At 42.4% G+C, this 15,369-nt stretch overlaps 1 protein-coding gene across 1 annotated transcript in view; it reads left to right on the forward strand.

The window, feature by feature from the left end:
• LOC138580167 (C-type lectin domain family 2 member D-like) overlaps positions 1-15,369 on the forward strand; it is a 227,957-nt gene that overhangs the window by 80,310 nt on the left and 132,278 nt on the right. Inside the window, exon 2 of the mRNA XM_069650497.1 lies at positions 860-949. Coding sequence (XP_069506598.1) covers positions 860-949 — 90 coding nt within the window. The remainder of the gene's footprint in view (positions 1-859; positions 950-15,369) is intronic.

The following is a 15,369-nucleotide window of genomic DNA, read 5'->3' on the forward strand; positions in this document are numbered from 1 at the left end:
AATTGATTAATAATTAACAAAACACTGATAGTGAATATCAAAACCACTTCAACATTCTCTTAGAATTATCTTTAATTTTCAATTTTCAAATATTGAGTGGGCCCACTAAATATTTGAAAACTGAACATTAAATATTGCGACACCAAGTGGAGGGAGCTATGGTGTTGTTCTACAAAGAACTTTGTTTGAACTTTTGTGTTGGTGGAAAGAAAGCTGGGGAAGGGAGTCGTTCCCTGGAACTGTGAACATTAACCAATTGGGATCTTCGTTGGATTTAAACCTTTTTGCTAGAGTTGAACATTTTGTGCACTTACAAGGCCAGAGACAATATCCTTACAACTTAGAGTTACTTTTAGAATGTGAGGGCTAGGATGGTGTTTCTGACACAGGGCATTTTTGCTTTGGACCTCTTGACACTGGACATACCCTTAGTTTTGGTTGAGGTAGGGACATACCTCTTAGATTAGGGACAGTAAGGCATTTTCCAGCACCTTTATTATTTAATAAAAATCTATAACCAAAAACATGAGTCCTCTGTGTCTGCATCTCATTCCTGACTCCTCACCCCCCCTCATGACAATTCTAAACATCTTATAATAATAAATAGCATAATAATAGTAATGATCCTATGCAGGCTGGGATGCAGGCGTATTTGCAGCATACTTTTCTCATCTCCACTGGATTGCGATCGCTGCACATCACCGTCCGTGGGCATTATTGATGTGCGTTGAAGTATATTGTTGTGAATTTTGTTTTGATTCAAATGATTTTACAGCACTCTAAAAGACATTGCTGTTCGGTTCAAGATTTGAAATGTTTTGAAAATACATTTAAAAAATAACAGGAAATTTTATTTCAGAGCTGTGCATCAGAAATGTGATTCTGTGGAAAGCTGCCATAGCGGTGGTCGTTGTGCTAATACTTGCACCAACTCTTGCTCTACTAAGCGGTAAATTATTTCAAAATGTTTCATTTTCACAAGTCTTGTTAATTACCTGCAGTGCAAACTTTGGTGGTCCCATTCATGCAATTGAGCATTTTATTTAAAATGACTCCCATACAGTGCTGACAAATATAGAATGAACGACAGAAATATTTATGAGTTATATTTACTTCTTTTATCAGGTTAGGGTCTTAAATGGGGCAGAGTGCTAAATCCAAGTTAATGCTTTTACGCCTTGATTTATTTTTCCACCCCATTTTGCAGCACTGACAAGGTGGAGGAGGGGCTTGTCATGCCGCAGTCCTCCATCTTGTCAGTGCGTTTCATTTTCCATCTGCATGAGATTTTCATGTAGCAGTAAAACAATTGGATTCCTATGGAATCTGACACCGTTTTGCACCTTCTCAAGACCAAGCAGAGTCCATAGTAATGAATAAAAAAAATGCTGCCTGGAACACATCATTTGCAGGAAGTGTTTAATATTCATAGGACTTTGCTGATTAGAGTAAACCGAGACCTGATTTGGCTCATGCACAGGCTCTGATTTGAATCAACGTAGCTCACTTACTACCAGGACAATCACTAATATGATGTATTTGAATCCCTTAAAAACTGGGCCAGATATAAAATATTAAGACAACTTTCTAAAAAAACGCATTGAGCACACGCTGACACAGAGTAGATTTAGCTCACTACCCGCCGCAGCAACTACGAACGGGGGAACCCCAAAACACAACAGAATCATATCAAGTTACAAATGATCTGAAACACAGTATAATAACCAAGACCACGAATGGCTGAGAAACCTAACTGAATAATATATGATATCCTCACCAAACCACCAACCCAGAGTTTGAAACAATCTCTTGGGCTACAGACTCATACAAAACTTACTAGGAATGGGGAGCAATGAGCCTAAGCACTTTCAAATGAAATCAAATCTATTTTCAAATTAACAGGACTAAGGATTAACCCAACAAGGACGTAACCAAGGGCGCTCATCCTGGGTTAAACTGAACCCCATGAATACTGAGTAAAGAACCAAGCAAATATGATAAAATGTCATGCTACAAATACGGTGTAGCAATAAAATGGAATCTAACCCCAGTTTATTCTTTCCTCCACCTACCCCCGCAGCAACACTGGAAACTCATCCATTCAGCAACAGAGAACTTAACTTAATGAAATGAATGAAACTTAAATGAAAGGACAAATATACATGTAACATTATGACTAATTGTACAAAATAAATCAAATATGCAAGTATTATTTCGCAATAATTGTTTGTTGATGTAATTGTGTCACTTGTGCCTTGAAAAAGCCTGAGTAAGGGTGAAACACTTGCACGTGCCTCCAGGTGGAGTTTGTTGGCACGTCTGTACAGCACGACAATGCAAACATTGATGTTTGGAACAAGATTTTTATGTAACTATGAATAAAATACAATAAAACCTGAAAAGCAATCAGACCGCATCTAGCCTCATATATCAGACACATCCAAACTTAATACTCACCCAGATGCGCACAGGCCATCATAGAAAACCCAAACCTAAACCGATTCACCTTTTTTTGTACCTAGTTCCCAGGTGCGTTTGCCTAGGAAATCTCCCAGACTACGCCCGTTTAGCATGCATAGGAGGCTACTAGCCATGCTCATTAGCCATTTAGTCCCTTGCTTGTTATCAGCTACAGGGATTATAGAGGGTGTTGCATATTTCAATATCTCATCCTCTCGTGACTCCCCACAATGTGTGTGGAAGTTTCTCCCTCTGCCCCCCACACACAAGCACTACCAGTTCACCTTGTCTATCAATAAACATTTTAGTAACCTCATAGATTTAGTTCATATTAATCTCCTTTGTGTGTGTACCTCCTGGCGGGTCATAAATGTTAGGGCTTGTTGGACTCAAGTGTAATATGGATGGCCATATAGACGGTTGTGCTATAATTTCTTCACTTTCTATTATACAGGACACCCCGATCAACAGCCCTCCCGAAGGGTGCCTAAATTGCCTCCGCTGGCTTGCCTAGAGTAAGTCTTACAGCCATCCATACATGTCGGTTGTAAGCCATGTTTCTTGTACAAGGACTATATCGCAACCCACAAAGAGGCAACAGCCCCCACCACAGTTCATCAGATGTTTGAAACCCCTAGTATCCCAGGAGAGAACTGTGGGTACATCTCTCCTTTTTCTAGGGACTTCAGGCTATCAACGACTGTAGTGTCCCCGGTAGCCATCCGTAACCATTCGTCTTCCATGGGACCCCAGAACCATCTTTTCTTCTACCATCCAAAGTCACTTTCCTACCCGTTTGGTCACAAACAACCGTCCTCTTGCGTCATGCTAACATTTCCTTATTACTATCATGGGACACAAAATACATATCATCATATGACCCATGTGTAAAAACTCAGCCGCATAGGACATAAAACAATTCGACATATATGTAGATTTGCAGCTCACCATTGAACAGTTGAGGGTGGTAGATTCAACAACCTCTTGTCTTTACTGAAGAGAGAATGGCAGTAGCAAACACCATCTGCAACCGTTCGCCAACTTCACTTGTTCAATGCACTTCTCCGTGCACGTGCCAGATACAGTCCAGGTGTTGAAGAATTGGGGAATCCAGCTTCAGGCTGTTTCAAAGTATCAAACTGCAGCCACAGCAATTCGCTGACTGCACTTGTTCAATGCACTTCTCCATGTACGATCCCTAGCTCCCTACACGTGCCAAATACAGTCCAAATACAGTCGAGGTGTAGAAAAGGTGTGGAATCCAGCAGCCTCAGAGGTAAGGCAGGAGCTGCTTCACAGTAGCAAACACCATCCACAGCATTTCGCTGACTGCACTTATCCAATGCACTTCATTAAGAGTGGTGCAACCAGAAGACAAGAGCTGTGCCTCGCCCGGAGAAACCGCGGGCAATGCCAAGAGACCATCCATGAAACTGGCAACTTTATTTACATTGAATCAATTATATAATTTTGTATGTTTTTCTGTAACGCTGTCTTCAGTGCTTCTCTGTATTCTAAAACTGGACTGTCTTTGTTGAATTGTTTAATTGAGAGTTGAAATTGTCAAAACCCCAGAAAGTCTGTACATCTTCTTAGACTGGTGAGCTATGGTACATTATGCCCAATGCATTTCTGTCTTTATTCCTACAATACAGCCAGTAAATCAACAAAATTAAAACACATATTTACATATGACAATTTTGAAGTATCAAAAACCTTCATTGAAAATATTAAGTGATCATACATGCTCACTCATTTTTTTAAAGTAAACAGCTGAGAAATTATGGTGATCATAGGAAAACATCAATTAAACAACCCAAATACCGTTTTCCTGGCTCGCCTGGCATATTGTAGAAGGAGATGAACTGCCAGGCCACGAAAAGCTCTTACTAAAATTCGAACCTGGCTAAACGCTCATCTTCTTAACATTGGGAGGATAGCTTTACATCACACATCATTGTGTGTTTGTTGACAGACTCGTGAGGAAACTGCTATGTTTTGTCGTGAACATAGCGGAATATCATTACTGTTTTTGCATTTTAACATGATCCTCCCGACAGGTAATATGATGAAGCTTAAACGAGTTAACCATTACTATCATATTGCGAGATAAGCTTATCAATTATTAATAAGGTTAGATTTTAGCATGAGAAGAAAGTACATACTGTAATCTTTTAGAAAATATTGATAATTCAAATGTCGCCTTAACGTATATTTACTGCCGCAAAACAAATTTCTAGCCGTGTATCAGTCTTTTTTTGCCTATAGGCTCATGATGTAGAAACCATTTAGACCAGTTAATTAAATACACACAGCCTCATCACGAGTTTGGCGGTATCCCAGCTGTAAATCTAACAGATATCAACCAACGCAAATAGCGTTACTGCAAGTTGGTCCCGTGCTATTAGTGCCGTATCCCGAGTTGCAGTGGGGCGGTAAATCCCCATTCATTTTGGACCCAATGGGGCATTTTCGGTCCTATTACCGCAGCGCTAATAGCGCTGCAGTAATTGAGCAAACTGAAATCTCCAACTTGAGTTGGGCGGAGCGGTAATGCAGCGGTAACTAAGTACACTCCCTACTCCTAACATCAGTAATACGTCTTGTAGATGACAGTGTTGCAGGATTGACCGGCACATACATCCAGAGTGCAACTGGTCTAGCTCAATATTTATCATTTATAAATGGCTGATTCGTATCTTGATGGAGGGGGACATTTGGGGGTGAGTTGGGCATTGAATCAGTCTGATGTGCGTGTTCACAGAGGAGCCCCCCCCCAGCAGACTGCAGGAGCCAACACAAACAGCCATGCAGGTCTTTTGGTGAGTGTGTCAACAAATTACAAATGAAATACATCACTCGAACCTCTATATTTGCCTTTGCTATTTTATAAACAGCGCGTAAACACAATCGTTGAATTTGGTATTTTGAAGCAAAGCCACGATAGTTGAGCAATATGTTATGAATCTAAGACTGGACAAGTCTTTTGTCCCTTATGTGCTTCTTCATTCTGGTCTCTAGCTCAGTCTTGGCTCTGCCATTTCTCTGGATAACCCCTCTCTCGATCGCTCTCTTTCTCTCTCTCTCTCATTATCTCTCTACCTTCAAAACCCTCCAATGCACCGGGAGACACTGTTGCTGGAAGCCTGGGTCACTAACAGTATATATTGGGCACTGGACTGGCTGCCTGGGGCTTGAATGCTTCAGAGAGCTGGGTCTCTTTCCAAATAATGGCTACTCCTCTTTGTATACCTTTAATTGCAATCAAGTAATTATGAATTATTCTACAAACATCAAGCGAGCACACTCGCTACACGTTTAAGGTGGTTCAGACTGAATAGACAATATTCGGCCAAATCAATGCATTTCCAGAAACTTTGCACAGACAATACATGATAAGTTCGGGGAGTCTGCTCACAAAGGTTTCCTATTGTGACTGTGGATGGGACTTGGATCCTCTCGTTGATTACATGTCGATGTTCTTGTACATTTGCCCTTTATCTCCGTGGTTTATATATTTATTTTCCCTTGAGTTATCTCTTTCAGTCCCGCTACAGGAATCCATAAAACCTATTGTATGTAACTTAGAAATGGCTCACCAACCCAAATCCCCAGATTTGACATCCATAAAGGGTGATGGCTTTTGGCTTTGCTTTGTAGTCCTTGAAAATCATGTCAAGAGCCTGACCACCAAAGGGTGTACTGATTGCATTATGGCCCCAGAGGTCTGAGTCATTTTCACAGATCCTGTGTTAAGGTGATCAATACTGCTGCAATTCTTCGTAAATAGTACACGAAGATAGTTAAATGAAGACACCCTCTCTAATCTAATCACTATAACATAGAATTGAGGTCCTCAAGACATTTTCTTTTTAGGCCCAATCAGAAGGGATTTTGATTTACCTATATAAACTACTAAATCTTTTTGACGTGTATAAGATGCATAATGACCTATAAGACCTTGCAAGGCCTTTAAGGACAATATTCGCAGCATAGCTTAAGTCAAGCACTGGAACATCTCAACCAGAAGAATGTTCCACCCCAGAGATATTCATTCTTCCTTAAACATGATCATGTATAAATTAAAAAGGTGCACCAGAACACACCCTTGTCTTGCCCTGCAGGTACCTGGGAACTAATTAGTACAGCACCCAGTTGACTCAACTCATTGGAAAGTAAATGTTTATAAACCTTGATTAGACTACCAGCTTGCTCCTCAATTTAATACATATGCCCTGAACGTGACATTTGCAGCGCAAGCTAAATTCTTATTGCTCACCACCTTAATAACCATTGGAATTGTGTTGACTCAGCACTATCAAAAAACTGTACATGGCTATATTTCTTGCATCCAGTTTCTTACAGGAAGTGTTATTGATAACTTATTAAGTATGGCCAGAGACGGGAGTTGTTGTCTTGCAACAGCTGGCACCGGGCTTAATTATATTAAAAGAATTATATTAAATATAAAACTCGGACAAAAAAACGATCCATAACTTTAATGATGAGCTAACCTAGTGCACTCCTTTAGGGATCTGCAAAAGACACTACATAACCCTGCAAGATCGTCTTACACCCCCGATTTCACATCTTCTCAGCATTACTTCCAACTATCATCAGCCACTCTTACCGCGCACTTTTATTGCTAAACGTCCATAGAGACTATGCCTTGCATCAATCCCTACCTTAACTCCCCGGCCCTCTGGCTACAACACTTCACATCTAAACCTACACCCAACCAACCTTGTACCACCTACCTCAGAAATCAGAAACTAGGTTCGAGACTCTGCCATGAAATTCCAAGTCTTCATCTTCACACTAATAGCAAAATGTCTACGCTCCAGGATACTCCCACAACTGCTATCAATCAGCCCAAACCTATTACAAACCAACCTTGTACTACCCACATTAGAAATCAGAGACTAGGTTTGAGACTCTGCTATGAAATTCCAAGTCTTCATCTTCACACCAATAGCAAATTGTCTACGCTCCAGGATACTCCCACAACTGCTATCAATCAGCCCAAACCTATTACAAACCAACCTTGTACTACCCACATTAGAAATCAGAGACTAGGTTTGAGACTCTGCTATGAAATTCCAAGTCTTCATCTTCACACCAATAGCAAATTGTCTACGCTCCAGGATACTCCCACAACTGCTATCAATCACCCCAAACCTATTACAAACCAACCCTGTACTACCCACATTAAAAACCAGAGACTAGCCACAATATCCCACCATGAAACTCCTCGCCGACATCCTTATACTAACAGTAAAACTTCAGCGCACAAGGATAATTCTATATCTACTTCTAATAACACTGGCACTACAGCTGTTACCGATAAGAATGCCCCAGCCCATCTGGATACCAGCCTCCCTAGCGCAAAAGACTCCAGGATAAAAGGTGCCCTTATCAACGCCAGATCCCTCCCTGCTCACGCACGTGACCTTGCCAACTTCATCATAACTGAACATCTAGACTTCCTTGCTATTACGGAAACCTGGTTACATGCTGCAGCCGGCCCGTCCCTGTCCTTGGCGGTTCCAGATAATAACACTATCATTAGATGTGATAGGGACACCAACTAAACTAAAGGCCGTGGCATTGCCTTCTTCTTCGAGAGTTCCCTTGAACTCAGATCCATCCCTAATCTTCAGATCCCCTCTGCTGAACTATTATCTATCAAACTACCTATATCTGCCACATTGCACCTTTATCTATCGGCCACCAGGACCCATATCCAACTTCACAGAGGACATCTCTTCTCTCCTTGCCACCAACACCAAGCGTAACTCTCAAATCAATACTTGCCGACTTCAATCTAGGGTTCCAAGACCTGAACCACACCAAAGCCCTTGACTTAGCCAATACACTAACGGATTTTGGCTTCACCCACCACATCCAGGAGCCCACCCACATCAAAGTGCGCACCCTTGATTGGGTTGTGGACCTGAATTGTATGATTAACCTAATGTCAGTCACACCCTGCATTTGGTCTGATCATCACAAAATAATCTTCTCAATTAACTCCACCCCACAAACCACCAAACCTAACATTGCTCCATCCATCCATACCCGCAATAAGAAGGACATCACGAAGGAGAAACTTCTCCCTTTAATCCTCCCCCTTCTCAATAATGCCTCATCGTCCTGCTCTGACCCTACAGTCCTAGTGGATATCTATAATCACACCATTCTAAAAGCACTAAATTCTATAGCCCTGTTAAAACTGCGCAGACCAAAACCATGTCCTCATCTCAACTCGTGGTTTACACAACATCCAAGGCATCTTTGCAAAGTGAAAAGAAAGGCAGAGGCACACTGGAAAAGTATCCCTTCTGAAGCCAACAAAAGCACCCTGTCCAGTGCCTCCTCCAACTACAAAGAAGCTTTATTCTCAGCAAAAAAAGACACCTACAATAAACGCATCTTGCAAGCTGAATCTAACACCAAATAGCTCCTCAAGATCCTCAAATAACTTGAGTCTCCACTAGCCCCATTGGACAAGTGCATTCCTGACACTGCATGGTGCTCCAACATCCAAAAAGCACAACTTGATAAAATGTCCACATTGCAAACTAAGATTAACACTAACAAATGCAACCTCCCAGATCCAGCATTCAACCCCTCCTCTTACAAAATCCCTGCACTGGAGCACTCCTTCAAACCATTCTGTTTTTCACCCCTTTCTATATGGGAAGTTGAAAAGATTATCAAGAAGCTTAAACATTCCAATTGCCAAGGTGACTCCTGCCCGGCGCCTATCATTAAGGAGGCCGCTCACGATCTTGCTCCTTTTATCTCTACCTTTATAAATGCTTCATTTAAATCAGGGACTGTCCCTGACAACCTTAAGGATGCTTGGGTTATCCCCCTAATCAAAAAACCTACCCTTGACACTAGTAACCCTTCTAACTATAAACCAATTACTACAGTGCCCTTTTTACAAAAAATTCTGGACCGTGCAGCTTATTTACAAATCCAGGATTATTTAGAAACCAACAAACTCCTGGGCTTCCGTTAATCAGGCTTCCGTCCTAGACACGGAAGAGAAACTGTAGTGATTGACCTAAAAACACAAATTTACCTCAGTTAGCTTAATTCTATGTGACTGTCCCGTCTGCTCTGTCTAATCACTATCTGTTCCGTCCATTCTCGTGTCCTTGTTTCTGCGCCCCGAGGCTCGCGAGCTACCGGCGCAATATAAATATTAAATAAATAAATAAATAAATAAATTGAGGACCTAAAAGATAAGGGCAAGTGGGCCCTCTTACATCTGCTCGATCTTTCAGCAGCTTTTGATTTGGTCGACCATCAAATTCTTTGCCACCACCTCAAAACAGCTGCCTATTTTTCAGATGTTGCCATTTCCTGGATCAGATCCTTCTTGGCAAATAGATCCATGAGGGTCTTCTCACCTTCCGCCACTGCTGAACCGTCAACTGTCCCTTGTGGGGTCCCACAAGGTTCTTGTGTCTCCCCCACATTGTATAATGTGTTTACGAAGCCGTTCCTTGACATACTTGACTATCTGGGTTTACACAGTCATCCAGGCCTGGATGGCACATCATGGGCTATGCCTTAATGATGAAAAAACTGAGTTACTTGTCCTAAGGTTCTCACATCAAACTCATTAAACTGGACCCTGCCTTTAAATCATTTACTATTGATGGGAATACTATTAAAGTTTCGAATGAAACAAAAATGCTAGGCATCTACCTTGACTCCACACTGTCTCTCACGAGACAAACTAATGCTGTATTATCAGCTTCTGCCTATACCTGCAAACTTATCACTGCTTGCAAACCCTTCCTCACTACCGCCAATTGCATTATCCTTGCTAGAACTCTTATCATGGCTAAAATCGACTACTGTAATGCCCTTTACTTAGGGACTAGCCAAAGAAACACCAATAAGCTACAAGTAACCCAGAATAATGCCATTAGAGCTACCCTTAACATTCCGAGGAGACTCCACATATCGAACACATGACAAAGCCTACATTGGCTACCTGTTCACCGAATATCCCTCAAAACCCTTGCACTAACTTACAAGTTCCAGGCCAACCTTGCCCCTGCATACTTGGTTGACCGCTTCACTCCACACACTGCCACCAGACCTTTGAGATAGGCACAAGCCCACTCACTAGCTATACCCAGATTCAAGCTGCAGAAGGCTGGAGGAACTAGCTTCCCAGTCCTTGCGACCAAACTGTGGAACACACTACCCACTACATTTAGCTCTGAACCATTTTATCACTCATTTAAGAGCAAAACCAAACTTTGGCTCCAGGATCAGGACTTGGCTGCTTCATGTACTTAAATGTAACAAACGCTTAATATAACTTGCCTATGTAAGGTCCCTAGCTTCATATCTGTCTCCTGTAAATAGGATTATGCTTGAATCATCGTAATTAATACTATGAGTACACATACAGATCCGTGCCTTCCCCCCGAAGGTAAATGGAACTGAGGTACTGTGGATGCTGTATGCGGTTGACGCTGTATTTGCTGACCAAATGCCAATAGGACTGCAGCGACAGATAGAGGGCTTTAACAAATACCTAAAAGACAATGACATGAAAATAAACATTAAAAAATCCATGGTTCTAACCATGAGGTCATGCCGCGGAAGAAAATCAGCAGGGAAAATTCAGACGTGGTCGTTGGAAAAGGACAAATTGGTGGAGGTGGATACCACAATATATCTTGGGATAAGGTTAAATAAAAACTGCAACGAACAGGCGTACTACGCACCAATTCGAGAAAAACTAACGCCCTAGACCAACGAAGGAAGACTTTTTCCCTGACTCCGATAACAATCTTCTACAAACAAAAGGTGGTGGCCGTGATTACGTATGGAGCGGAGGCACTTCTAGCCCTAAAATGGGATGTCTGGAATTTATGCGAGTCCTATTTTTGGTGAAAAATCTTACGCCTCCCGAACTCGCTGCTGTTAGAGCTCATAAGAACAGAACTAAGGCTCCAATCCATGGTCTCAATCGCGTTATGGAAATCCTTATCCCTCTACATAAAGTGTATCCTCGACAACAATGTTCAACGATTGGAAAAAGAGATGTAAAGCAAGTTTGGAACAGGTAGATGTCTCGGAAGACACTTTGAAGTGTAATCCTGATAAGGCCAAAGAACTATCCAGGAAAAGGACTGGGAGGAAACACAGGAGAATAGTCTGACAAGAAGCCAGTGCCATAATATCATCTGGGAACAAAAAGGTCTAAATATGCTCCCACCGTACCTGTTGAAATTTCCATCAAACCATTACAGAGACTTGCTGATGCGTTGCAGGCTTAACATATGTCATTCCAGAGAGGTAAAATGGAGAAGAAGGCTTATTGAAAAATCAACAGCATATTGCAGGTTCTGTAAAAACAAAGACCAACTAGAATCTGTCAGGCATGTGATGCTAGCCTGCCCGACCCTGGCATCGAAACTTCAGGCATACATGGGAAGTTACACTATTAACATCTCTGAGGAGACGGAAGAGGAATACTGGGAATGGCTAATGACAGCTGAAAAGGTTGGCAGAACACTAGATGCATTAAAATTTGTTGAATCCCTAAATTTGGATCAGGAGGAAGATGGTCCCGAATTGTGAGCTAATTTTAGCAGGCCGGCTAGACTGAGCGAACTGGTTTCGGGAAAATGCATCGCATTTCCACAAATATTGGACATGTATCTAATGATGATGAACTTGATAATGGAGGAATGTTAAAGGTTTAAATCTGATTAACCAATAAAACAAAAAAAAATTATGAGTATAGTATCATCTATCTCTCCTTTCTCTTGCAACCTCTACCTCTTTCTAAGTGTCCCACTACTTCTGAACTACCTTGGTCTTTCTGTATATTCAAGTACCTTTCCTTGTTACACATATATAATCCCCATATCTGGGGTAACTATGTACACCTCTATGTAACTCATGTACCTATGCAAGAAATGTTTATATACCTGATATGTAACTACTTACACTACTCTGTAACTCATGTACCTAGTTTAAAAAATGCTTATGTACCCTGTTTTGTAACTATGTACCTCATTAAGAAATGCGCCCAGTTGCCCTAGGGCCAGGTGCGCAATACAAATACATAAAATATAAATACAAACCTTAGTGGAATTGGCTATACAAGTGAATACTGGTCTTTATATTCAATACCGACTTAAGCAATCGAATTTGCCCTCATTCACATTTTCATTTCCTAATAGCAAAAGGATGTGGTGAGACTACGTGAGAATCAAATGTAACCTTGTTGAACCTTTGTGGCAGTTAATCTTTGGAAACTGCTAAGCATTTGCTATTAGAACATCAAAGTCTTGTTCCAATACATAGAAAAAATGTATTAGAATACAGTGAAATGGAAATCGTAAATTTCACTAAAGATAATATCTGGGACCTCTTTATTGAGGGCAAAGAATTCCATTTAACTAAATCTTGGGGTTTTTATAAAAGAGAGATTGGATAAAAGCTGTACTTTTAAAATCATTTTTACCTTTTTCATTCTTGGTTTAAAATTGTATGATATGTGTATTGATTTATTATTTCTTCTGTACTTTTAGCTTATCTCATTCGTATTGTTATTTCTTTAGATGGTTACTTCTTGTGTAAGAAGTCTCATTGTCTATAGTATACAAAATAACAAACAAATGATGCATTTCATCTGGGCTTTCAGTGGTCTGCTGCTTTTGTTTAAACAGATCTTTCTTTGAGTGTGCAAGCTATTCAGTTTTCAACAGTATCGAATTATGAATTAGTAGAATTACTACAAATGTCCCTCTTTGCTAGATTTAACATTAAAGCAACACAGTTTTTTCCACTAACAGTACCATATTATGCATTGCCCTATATCAGCAGTCATCTCGTTCTCCCAATGACTGACACATAAGGCACAGTATTAAAATTGTGTATTGTCAGAGGTAAGGCCAACATAATTGGCAAATGGTTGCTTATGTTTTGTTAACCGGCATTTGTATATCCTACATTTGCCACAGCAAGGCTGATTGATCCTATCTTCTCTAACTGCTTCTCTATAGACTATCCTGCTCTCCTCACTAAATCTGGTAGGAAGAAGTTTAAAAAGGACTTCCTTGTCTCCAACCTAGGCCTCCCTATCGCTGACACCTACACCAGTGCCTCCTCTATGGAAACTCTCACCGACATCCTCTTTGTCGTGCCTTCACCTGACTTATGGACCCTTCATATGGTCTCTGTGCTCTTTCCTTTCTACTCTTCTCCCATTAATGGTGGCACCCGTTGCGACGCACGCCTGGCCTCCTTCCATTCCTCTAAGGTCATCATTAATGTTTACTCTAATGGGACCGTCTTGGTCCAAGGCCCTCACTCCAACCTTCACCTCTTTGATAGACGCTTCCCGCCCCTCATCAACTTCCTTTCTTCTCCTGCTGTCCCCCTCCCCTTTCCTTGGCTACCTTGCCATCCCCCTCCCTCTCTGCCCACTCTCGGGCTCCTTCTACACCTCTGCAGGGTGTACCTCTGATCTGTACCCCTCCCCGGAAGTCCTTCAAGGATGGCAACCTTCTCCACATTGCCACTCTTAACTCTCGCTCTGCTGTCAAACATTCCTCAGATATCTGCCGCCTCCTTGAAGAACTTGACCTCGATGTCCTCGTTCTCACTGAGACATGGTTCACGGTCAGCTCTGTCACCAGCTTTGAAACCCTACTACCTGATGGCTACATGATCCTCTTCGTGCTGAGGCCCAACCGCTCTGGTGGGGGTGTAGCCCTTATCTTGCCCGAGTGGATTTCTGCCTCTGTCACTCCTATGCAGACCTACTCCTCTTTTGAATGCCTTGTCTGCAGGCTATCTCTCTCCCTTAGCTATTCCCTTTCTGTGGCTACTATCTATCGGCCACCTGGTTAGATTTCTTCCTTCCTCTCTGAGTGGGCGGACCTCTCCTCTTCACTCCTGGCCTCTACCACTCAACTCCTCCTTCTGGGAGACTTCAACATCCACCTGGATGCCTTCTGTCCCCCCTCTTGTCTCTTTCACGACCTCTGCGACTCTCTCTCACTCACCATTCTCCCCTTTGGCCCGACTCATTCTGCAGGGCACACTCTCTATGTTCTGATCTCCTCAGACCTTCCCTCTCTGTCCCTCTCTCCACTCCTCTCTTCTGGAGTGATCACTTTCTCCTATCCTCCCACCTCACTCTCCCTAACCCTCAGGCCAAGCTACCTCCATCACTGCCACCCACCTTCTCGGTCATCGACCCATGAAGTGCGTGTCTGTTGAGGCTTTCGCCGCCACCTTCTCACCCCCTCCTTCCCATTTGGCTGACTCTCACCCTGACACAGCCCTCTGCACGCTCCACTCCTCTATATCTGATACTCTTGATATCCTTGCCCCTGTCATGAGAATCCGCCTGAAGCCCAAACTCAAGTGTAACTCCTGGTATGACTCAGACCTTGGCACCCTACAACGCAAGTGCAGGGTGGTCGCGAGGAAATGGCGTGCTTCATGTTCATCCTCTGACAAACTGGCCTGCCGCCTGCTGCAAAGGCAATACCGGCTCTCCGTCCTCACCAAGAAGAGAGCTCATATTCAAGCCCACGTCTCTGTGGCATCTAACAACTCGGCTGAACTCTTTCAAATCTGCAAGGAACTGGCCAATCCTGCCGTAGTCTCTACCTCTCCTGTCCCTTCCCAGGCCCTCTGCACAGCACTGGCCTCCCACTTCATTTAAAAAACTCAGGACATCCTGTCCTCACTCTCCTCCTATTGCCTCCCTCCCTCTATTCCCTGCTCTTCCTCTGCCCCTTCTGCAGCCACCCCCCCTCTCCTTCTCTGCCTTTCCCCTGTTCTCAGCAAACAAGGTTTCTAGACAAGTCTGATCTATGAAAGTCTCGTCGAAACAGGTTCACCCCTGTT

The sequence above is a fragment of the Ambystoma mexicanum genome, chromosome 3p, assembly GCF_040938575.1.
Source record: "Ambystoma mexicanum isolate Mex_15411 chromosome 3p, UKY_AmexF1_1, whole genome shotgun sequence".
Lineage (NCBI taxonomy): Eukaryota > Metazoa > Chordata > Amphibia > Caudata > Ambystomatidae > Ambystoma > Ambystoma mexicanum.